We start from the raw sequence: 10747 nt of genomic DNA, 5'->3' as shown, positions 1-10747 counted from the left end.
AAAATCCTGTTACAACCGTAGATGCTAATATAATAGCGATATTCCCACAAATTGATTCAACTTTTACCTCTTTACTATTTCTTTCATCATTTTTCTTTACTTTCTCAAAATCATCGTTCGTATCTTGACCACAAAGACTAATTATCGATCCTGCTGCAACTTTCATTGCTGCTGTTAGAACATAGGCCATAGCTAACGCCATAGCTATTTTGATTAAGGAAAGAACTGATGGTAATATGACTACACCAGCCAATAAGCCAACGGCCATCCATTTTACAGCATTTTTCATGTCTAACTTACTTACATACATAAAGTCCTCTTTATATAACTAAAAAATAAAAACAGTCAGCTCACATTGAAAAGACTGCTTATATTTATATGATAAACTAAATTTTTGTAAACACAACAGCAAAATATCTAATTTGACCTATAAAAACTCCATTAACATTACTTTAAATAAAGTACCCATATTTTCAGTCAATCTTAAGAATTCATTCATAATTCTCTTTTTTTGTGTATTAGTTGCATTTTTTATCAAAACTTGTGCTCTCTCCTTTATGCCAAAAGAATATAAGAATTCCCTTTGAGTAAGAATCTCGCAGTTCATGTGTTGCAATGAATTTTTAAGTGCTTGAAAATCTACAAATGCAGTAATGTCGCAATTGCCAACATCCTCAAGAAAATTCACATAACGGTGTTGCTTTATTGACTGCAAAGTATTTTTGTATGAAGGATAGATATACCCATAATCTACAATCAAAGCAGCTCCTCTATCCTTACATATCTTCTCTTCGATTTTTTTTAGCATCTTAGTACCACATGAACATACCTCTACCACTGCATCATCAAAAATCACGGAATCACAAACCGGCTCTTTTTTCTCAATCTGCTTAATCGTAAGACCATCCTCGCTATGTTTTGCTATTCTATTTTCATACCACTTCTTATCACGGTAGACAAATTGATCAATTGGCAAAGCATCAAAAAATTCATTTGCAAGGAATATAGTAGGTTGTTCTGGTAAATTCTTCATATCTTCATGCCATTCGATATTTAGCCCTTGTAAAGTCTTTCTCTGAATATTCTGCAAAGCAGGACTAATTTCAACTAGGTGAATTGACATTGACTGAAAAAAAAAGCTGTGTTTTTTTGTAACTCTGATTATATCGCTGATTAATGTCCCCTTTCCTGGACCAAGTTCAACTAAAGAAAACTTTTCTGGTTTATCTAACTTCTCCCATACATACATTATCCACACCGCTATTATTTCACCAAACAACTGACTTATCTCAGGAGCAGTTACAAAATCACCATCTTTACCTAGTGGTACTTTACACATGTAATATCCATACTGTTTATGATATAAAGCAGCATTCATAAAGTCACTAATTGATATTGAACCCTGATTCTGATCAATTAATTCGTATATATAAGCCAGCATGTCATTAATAGATGTTTAACTATAGTATGCCACACTATTTAGTGGAAGTATGCTTATATATAAGGTATAATTTATCTCTATGAGTAGTACTCTAATTATGAATGACTATAAGCCAGACAATATTGCTATTACATCACAAAATGATGATTCATTAGAGGACCTTATAGGAAACGATACAATAAGTGTTAACGGATTTTCTCTACAAGAAATTGCTAACTTTATACAAAATAAGGTCATAAACGAAGACGGGTTAACTTTAGCAGAAGTATTTCAAGTACTTTTACAAATGCTAAATGGTAACTTAGAATTGCTTAGAAAAGTATTGCTACACGCGAAAATTATGGTACAAAATGGAATGGAAATACCAAAAGAGTCGCAGTTAACCAGATCCGATGTACGCCGTGCCCTAAAAGGTAAAGGTGCAGTCAAGCAGGATCTTGTAAAAACTCCTCCTATTCTACCTAATGTGAAATCACTTGTAAAAAAAAGTAGAGGTGTTTAAAGATGGTTGAGTCTATAAAAAAATTCACTGTTCAATGTGACTTTAAAGGACAAAGTTCACCTTTTGCAATATATATAGGAAATCCCAAAAATGACACCCATCCAATTCATCATCAAGATTCTTGGCTTGCAAAAGAACGTGGGGGCAATATTCCCAATAACATTAAGGATAATTTACAAAAATTGTATACTCTCTCACAAGAGAATGGTATCTCATTTTCAGAATTGTGTGCATATGCTATCACTGTAGTAAGTAACACTGGAGATATTGAAAACAAGAAAAAAGCAGAATAAAGGGAGCAAAATTCATTCTATTATTTCTTGACATTCCTTATGTTCTGCTTGTTTATTATTTAACGTACAGAAACTAACTTTGTTGTTCCTATTTGACTTATACTTGTATTAAAACTAATAGGAAGATCTGGTTCTTTATATAATGCCTCAGGCTTAAGCCAACTTGTTTCACTGGTATCTTCAACATTTCCTTTAAAAGTAAACTGTACAAACTCATAATCAAAATCTTCTCCTCTTTCTTCTTGAAGCTTTTCTATCTCCTTTCTTATCGCATTCCAAACCATATTATTATCTTCATCACAGTAAGATACTTTGTCTGCTAATTCATTAACAAATGCTTCTAAAGCATTTGTTAGTATTTTTCTTCCTCTTCGATCAATAGCAATAATTGAATTTTCCAAGCTAGCAGCCATTACAATCCCATGGATATTTTCAACTACACCTACCTTCTTATTATCCTTGCTAGAAAAAATATCAAAATCGAAATAAATCACTTCATCTTGTCCTGCTATTTTGTCAAAATTTAGTAAAATGAATGCACGCATTAAATCTATCTCAAGGCCAAATGGCATCCTTATATCTGCACTATACAATGTTTTATAGAATTCAGGTATTGAAATCTCGAAATCGCTACCTATTGATAAATTAGGCATATCATCTGTACAAAAATCTATTTTATTGAAATCTATTACTTTTATATTTTCTATCAGACTTAAAGTCTCTTCTAGATCTTTCATCTGTTTCAACTTTAAACCTGCACCATTTACAACCAAATAAATAGTACGTTGCGGTTCCGCTCTTGCCCAATTTATTAATCTTTGTAAATATTGGTATTGTTTATTGTTGGGTACTGAATTACCAAATTGTTTAGGTAGCCATTGAAATACAAGCGGCGTAGTCTCTGGTAATGTTATTATAGCATTCACCTAGGTGTCCATATATTAGAATAATAACCAGTATAATTAAAAATCTTTAATAATTTCTAAAGATACTTTATTAACAAATATATAAATCACTCTACTTTTGTAACAATGATACAGTGTATATCCTAGCGTTTTCCTAGTGCTAAGTTTTACCTATAACCATGTAAACAATTTCCATTTATAGGCTCTACTCACCACTTGAACCAAAACCACCTGTGTCGCGCTCAGTTTCACTCACAGTAAACTCCTCTACATCTTTCCAAGTTATTTTTGTAACGGGAGCAACAAGAATTTGAGCAATCCTATCTCCTCTTTTTATTTCGTATTGTTGGTCACTCAGATTGATTAAACAAACTTTAACTTCGCCTCTATAATCAGAATCTATAGTACCTGGAGAGTTTAAAACTGTGATCCCATGTTTCGCCGCCAAACCTGAACGCGGCCTTACCTGCGCTTCAAACCCATCAGGTACTGCAATAATAATTCCAGTAGGTACCAAAACCCTCTCAAGTGAATTCAATATAATGGAAGTATCAACTGCAGCATATAGATCCATACCCGCACTCTGCACAGTTGCATAACACGGTAATGGTAGATCCTTCCCATGTGGCAATTTTTTTATTTCTATCTCAATTTTATCTCTTTGCATTTTATATGATTATCAACTATACTATTGTAGCACATATGGGTTTTCTTCAAAGCTTATTTCTGTAGAGATATCCAAAAATCGCTCACCACAAATAAAAAAAATTCCATTATCATAGTTGCTATTTACAATAAATTGAGTATTTTAAGATAGTTTACATCAAAAAAGTGAATTGAGTTAAAGAACTGTTTATTTTTCATTGAAAATATCGTTTCATAGTATTAAAGAAAAATTATGGCATTATTAATAGTTGAATCGCCTGCAAAGGCAAAAACAATAGGTAAGTACCTCGGTAAAGAATTTAATATAGCTGCATCCTTCGGCCATGTAAGAGATTTACCGGCAAAAAACGGTTCCGTTGATCCAAATAACGATTTTGCTATGAAATATATAGCTCTGGAGAAAGCAGAAAAATACATCAAAGAATTAGTGAAAGCAGCAAGCAAAATGCAAGATATATACCTTGCAACAGATCCTGATAGAGAAGGAGAAGCAATAGCATGGCATGTGGTAGAAATCCTTAAGGAAAGGAATGCCATTAACAAAAATAATAATATTTACAGAGTAACCTTTAATGAAATTACAAAAAATGCAGTACAAGAAGCTATAAAAAACCCACGTAAAATAAGTATGGATCTAGTGCATGCACAGCAAGCGCGGAGGGCTTTAGATTATCTGGTAGGATTTACCTTATCACCTCTGCTGTGGAAAAAATTGCCTGGAAGTAGATCTGCAGGCCGAGTACAATCTGTTGTACTGAGGCTTATATGCGAGCGAGAAGATGAGATTAATAAATTTGTATCTCAAGAATATTGGAGCATCAAAGCAGAAATGCAGAATAATAACAGTGAGACTTTTTTTGCATTGCTTAGCCACTATGAGAGTAAAAAATTAGAGAAATTTGACATTAAAAATGAAGAGCAAGCAAAACATCTAATCAAAGAAATCGAAACACGACAATACGCTGTCAGTACGGTAGAGCACAAGCAAATAAAAAGAAACCCCCTTCCGCCGTTCATCACTTCAACTCTGCAGCAAGATGCAGTTAATAAACTTCATTTCAATATAAAAAATGTAATGCGCATCGCACAGAATTTATATGAAGGCATCAATATTGGCGGAGAAACAGTAGGTTTAATCACTTACATGCGTACAGATGGGTTTTATATCGCTGATGAGGCAATTAACTCGATTAGACAGTCAATCAAGTCACTATATGGTGATAAGTATTTACCAAAGTCTCCTCGTCAATATGCAAAAAAAGTTAAAAATGCTCAAGAAGCACACGAAGCAATTCGTCCAACAGATATAAATAGAACACCAAATAGCATAGCTCAATATTTAACACCAGAACAACTGAAGTTATATGATCTAATTTGGAAAAGGACCATTGCAAGTCAGATGGAGTCAGCAATTATCGATCAGATAATAGTAGAGATCAACTCTCATGATCAGAAAATAACTCTTAGAGCAAACGGATCAAGCATATTTTTTGATGGTTTTTATAAGGTTTATCAAGACAATATAGAAATAGAAAATGAAAGTTTATTACCTGCTTTGAAAGAAGGGGAAGCATGCAAACTAATTGCTACAACCCCTAAACAGCATTTCACTCAACCACCAGCACGTTATAGCGAGGCAAGTATTGTAAAAAAAATGGAGGAGATAGGTATAGGTCGTCCATCAACTTATTCAGTAATCATTTCTGTGTTGCAAGATCGTGGCTACGTTACATTAGATAATAAAAGATTTATTCCAAGTAGTCGTGGTACAATCGTAACCATTTTCCTAAAAAAATTCTTTAGTCGTTACGTAGAATATGATTTCACTGCTCACATGGAAGAAGAGCTGGATGTCATATCAAATGGAAATGCAGATTGGAAAGAAGTGTTAAGACATTTCTGGGTACCATTTTCCGACAATACTAACTCTGTGAAGCAAATGACATATGATGAAGTCCTAGATGGAATTCGCGAATTAATTCTTAATTACTTCTGCTCAGAAGAAGAAAAAAACAACATTGAAGAAAAATGCTCAGCCTGCCCTGATGGTATGTTAAAGTTAAATGTTGGACGCAGTGGAGTATTTTTAGGATGCTCTAACTATCCTCAATGCAATTATACAAGAGAAATTACTGGCAACGATAATTCAGAATACCCTAAAAGCCTTGGCATAGATGTAAAAACAGGACAGGAAGTGGTGATAAAAAAAGGTCCTTATGGGTTTTACCTGCAGTTCAACAGTGAAGTGGATAAGAAAAAAGCAGCCATTCCAAAGGATATAAATATCGATGATGTAGATCTTGATATGGCAACTGCACTGCTTTCACTACCGAAAGTTATAGGAAATCACCCAGACACAAACAAAGAGGTAAAAGTAGGTCTTGGAAGGTTTGGATATTATATTTTGTATGACGGCAAATATTTTTCTCTTAAAAAAACACACAAAGAAGCGCTGAGTGTTACATTAGATGAAGCATTAACAATTATTGCAAGCAGTGCACAAAAGATATTAAAGTCCCTTGGTGTTGATGAAAAAGGAAAGGAAATTGTTATTTGTAACGGAAGGTATGGACACTATATAAAATGCGGAAAGACAAACGTTGCTTTAGGTAAAGATGCTGACATTGAAAGTATCGACTTAAAAAAGGCAATGGAACTCATTCAAAACAAACAAGCAAGTTCGTCGTAAAATTTTATTATCGATAGTGGAAAACAATTCTGTTATATTTTTATTTGTAAGCAGCTTTTTAGTGGTCTTGAATTTGTGGTTTTAGGATATTAAGTGACTATATCAATTCTGGGTGCTGGTGCATGGGGCACAGCAATTGCAATTTCACTAAGTAGTAAGCAGGATATAATCTTATGGACACACAATAAATCAAAGTGTCAGTTAATAAATGAAAAAAGGGAAAGTGATAGACTACCTGGCTGCTTAATTCCCGATAACATATCAGTGAAATCAGACATTAAAGATACTATTAACAGCGCAGCTATAATTATTGCAACTCCCACCCAGTCCTTAAGAGAAGTGTGTAAACAATTGCGTGGAATACAGAAGGGCACACCTATAATCTTAGCATGTAAAGGAATAGAACAATCAACATTAATGTTACCCAGTGAAATAGCTCAAGAGATTTTACCGGATAATCCAACTGCAATTTTTTCTGGACCTAGTTTTGCAATAGAAGTTGCAAAAAATTTGCCTTACTCAATGGTACTTGCTTGTCAAGATACTACTTTGGGTCTAAAGTTAACATCTGAGTTAAAGCAAAAAAATATGATACTACACTTTAGCAACGACGTTGTAAGTGTGCAGACTTGTGCAGCATTAAAAAACGTTTTTGCCATAGCATGTGGAATAGTTTTAGGTAGGAAGCTTGGTTACAATGCGCATGCAGCTCTGATAACAAAAAGCATAAATGAGGTGAGAACTTTGTATTTAGCTAAGACCAATGTTAATAATATAGATACATTACTAGGACCGTCATGCTTAGGGGATTTAGTTATGACATGTACGTCATTAAACTCAAGAAACTTATCTTTTGGCCTTAAGATAAGTAACAGTAATTGTGATATTCAACAAGCTTTACGGGAAAGTAAATCAACAATAGAAGGTATTAGCACTGCTCGATCTACTTTTGAATTGGCACAAAAGCTAAAAATTCAAATGCCAATATGTGAAGCAATTTATGAATTATTGTACAAAAATGTCAATATAGATGATATTATTTCTAAGTTAGTTCTATGAAGCCACTGTATAAACTTATTGCAACATGGATGCTGTCTGGAACAGTAAAAAAAATGCCAGGAACTATAGGTAGTTTGGCTGCCTTTCCGCTGGTTCCTCTCATCTTAATCAATAAAGTTTTAGGTATAATACTTATCCTACTCTTATTCTTAGTAGGATTATGGTCCACAAGTAATTATATAAAATATTATAATAAAATTTCGCACGACCCAAAGGAAGTCGTGATTGATGAAGTAGTTGGTCAGTTGTTAACAATATTCCTAGTGTCAATATTTTTACCTATTCAAAATATAAACTCCTTATTGTTATGCTTTTTTTCTTTCAGGTTTTTTGATATAGTAAAGGCATGGCCTACCAATTTAGTTGATAAAGATATCAAGAATTGCTTTGGAGTCATGTTAGATGATGTTATAGCTGCAATATTTGCTTCCATATTTGTAGTGTCACTCTATTGTTTATTATTATATGCAAGATAAAGGAATTTATTATTCAGGTTTGGTAACCCAAAACTTAAAAAGCTACATACTCTATACAACTGCTTTATCTCAATGGGAAACACATGACAATTTTGATGATATTGTGTTTACAATCAATGGAACTAGAGAATCTCTCTTTAATTTCGTATTCTGCGATGGTGAGTCATCTATTGATAAAACCTTAAATTATCTTAGAGAGAGAAATGTAGAAGCAACATGGGTGCATATGAAATCGAAAAGCATTTTAGAGCAATACGGAATAAAACGTATTAGCACACCAAAGAAAGCTTTGCTCAACATAAAAAACTATTTCTCACCACCCGATGTTGTTCCCAATTTAAAACTTCAGATTGTAGATAGCAGCGAACTTTTAGAGCAATTGGATTCATATACTGCTCAAATCTTTTATCACAATGCTGGAGTTGTTAGCACATTTCTTCGTGGGCTGCCAGATGACACTTCAAAATTAAAATTTTTTCTTGTAATATTAAATGATAAAGTAGTTGGAACATGTGCTATCTACATACAAGACAATATTGCAGGTTTTTATAGTGATGGTATTTTACCAATGTATAGGAACCAAGGAATAGGTACCCAAATGGTTTTAGAGAGGATAAAGATAGCAAAGGAATTTAAGTGTGAATATGTAATAGCACACTGCATGAAGCCTTCTGTCAACCTCTATAAGAGACTAGGTTTTCAGATGTTAGGTAACCTTTACTTGTATACTTCTTCAGTATAACTTATACATAATTTTCTACAACTGTAAATTTATGCTTGTTAAAAATGTTTTATGTTTTTCACTTACGAAGTATTCTTAATATTAGTTTTGGTGTTATTTTTTCTCTCTTATTCTAGATTGAAAATTAATGAAAGAATTAAGAGCCTACAACATCAAAATATTATTATTAACAATCTAATTGATACGATAGATGATGGATTCTACATCTGGGATTCAAAAAAGCGTATAGAAAAATTTTCTCCTAATCTATTAATTTCATTAAATACTGTTTTTTACTCATTTAATGAATTTGTAAACTTTTTTGAGCAGTCAGAAGTTTTACTAAAGAACTTCACTGAGACAAAGAAGATAAATAAGTCTTTTATTCTAGATCTCAAAGCAAAAGAAAGTGAAATTCACTGTATATGCTACGGTAGAAGCATAGTAGATAATACTAACAATGTTATTGGTGCGTTGTTGTGGATAAGAAATATTTCAGAGTATAAGGTAAGAGCGCATGAGCTTGAGCTAGAGCATAAGAAATTTAAGCAAGAAACAGAAAATTATAAAAATCTCTTTAATTCTTTACCATATCCAATGTTGGTATACAATAAGCACAAAAAAATCAAACTTTATAATTCATTTAGTGAGAAGTATGTAAATAACTCACAAAGGTCAGCCGTTACTCGTAGCACAAAGCCAGTTAAATACGCTATAACATATAAGAATGAACGTAAGATTTTCAATTTCATCAAAGTACCAATACAAAATTCTGAAGAAATAGTCGTATATGGACAAGATATAAGTACCTCAGAAAAGCTACGTACTGAGTTAAATCACTATTTAAGTGCACAAAAAAATTTACTGGAGGGACTACCGATCGCTATTACTATATACACTAAGAATCAAAAGCTTAAATCTTACAATAATGCTTTTGTAAAAATCTTCCAAATTGATCAAAGTTTTCTACTTTCTTATCCTANGTTATGCTTTACCTCTGTGAATCTAAAGGATTACTAAAAAAAGAAGATTTCCAGACTATAAATAAACAGAGACACACTTTATTTAAAGAGTTGCGCGAGTCATATAACAATGTGCTACATCTTACAAATGGAAAATCAATCAGAATTCTAACTATGCCGCATGCCACAGAGGGTTTGATCTTTATTTATGAGGAGTATAAAAAACTACCTCTCTAGCATTAGTNAGTCGCTTTATTTCAACTATTGCTTTTGCTGGATTAAGCCCCTTAGGGCAAGTTTTTGTACAATTCATTATTGTATGACAACGGTATAATTTAAACGAATCATTTAATGCATCAAGGCGTTCACTCGTCTTACTATCACGGCTATCAACAATCCATCTATACGCCTGTAACAATACCGCTGGGCCTAAATATTTATCACTATTCCACCAATAACTTGGACAGCTAGTAGAGCAACAAGCACACAATATACAATCAGATAAACCATCAAGCTTACTTCTTTCTTCAATAGACTGTGTATATTCCTTATTTTCTGGACGATCATCAGCTTGTAGCCAGGGCTTTATTGACTCATATTGTTTATAAAAATTATTTAAGTCTGGTACTAAATCCTTTACTACATACATATGAGGTAACGGATATATTTTCACATCACCCTTGATCTCACTCACTGACTTAGTACATGCTAGTGTATTAGTTCCATCAATATTCATCGCACAAGATCCACATATACCTTCCCTGCAAGAACGTCTAAAAGTTAAACTGGAATCTATTTCATCCTTTATCTTTATCAATACATCAAGGATCATAGGGCCACAATTATCCATATCGATAAAAAACGTATCCACTCTTGGATTTTTTTCATCATCAGGAGACCAGCGGTAAATTTGAAACCTTCTTATGTTTTTTGCTCCAGCTGGAACAGGATAAGTTTTACCCTTTTTATTAATTTTAGAATCCTTTGGTAAAGAAAACTGAACCATACCTTAAATCATTGTACTAAAACACCA

The 10747-nt window shown here is 33.1% G+C and overlaps 2 protein-coding genes across 2 annotated transcripts; one reads left to right on the top strand and one right to left on the bottom strand.

The window, feature by feature from the left end:
* The first annotated feature begins 1538 nt into the window (after positions 1 to 1538).
* On the top strand, positions 1539 to 6496 carry LOC108370725 (DNA topoisomerase 1-like). The gene is made up of 2 exons (XM_017626108.1): positions 1539 to 1854; positions 4401 to 6496. The coding sequence occupies exons 1-2, from the start codon at positions 1539 to 1541 to the stop codon at positions 6494 to 6496; spliced, it is 2412 nt and encodes an 803-aa protein (XP_017481597.1).
* Positions 6497 to 9916: 3420 nt separating this feature from the next.
* LOC108370724 (succinate dehydrogenase iron-sulfur subunit-like) lies at positions 9917 to 10720 on the bottom strand. Its single transcript, XM_017626107.1, has one exon. The coding sequence runs from the start codon at positions 10718 to 10720 to the stop codon at positions 9917 to 9919; it is 804 nt and encodes a 267-aa protein (XP_017481596.1).
* Positions 10721 to 10747: the final 27 nt, after the last annotated feature.

This window comes from Rhagoletis zephyria, unplaced genomic scaffold, assembly GCF_001687245.7.
Source record: "Rhagoletis zephyria isolate East Lansing unplaced genomic scaffold, Rhagoletis_zephyria_1.1 Rzeph_scaffold_04440, whole genome shotgun sequence".
NCBI classification, from domain to species: Eukaryota; Metazoa; Arthropoda; class Insecta; order Diptera; family Tephritidae; genus Rhagoletis; species Rhagoletis zephyria.
This window is presented reverse-complemented; position numbering and strand designations above follow the sequence as displayed.

Excerpts from the sequence above, each read along its gene's own strand:
- LOC108370725 (XM_017626108.1), top strand. The coding sequence starts at position 1,539 with ATGAATGACTATAAGCCAGACAATATTGCTATTACATCACAAAATGAT. Across the intron at positions 1,855-4,400 it reads TGTACGCCGTGCCCTAAAAG|TACAAGAAGCTATAAAAAAC; the intron begins GTAAAGGTGCAG and ends CAAAAAATGCAG.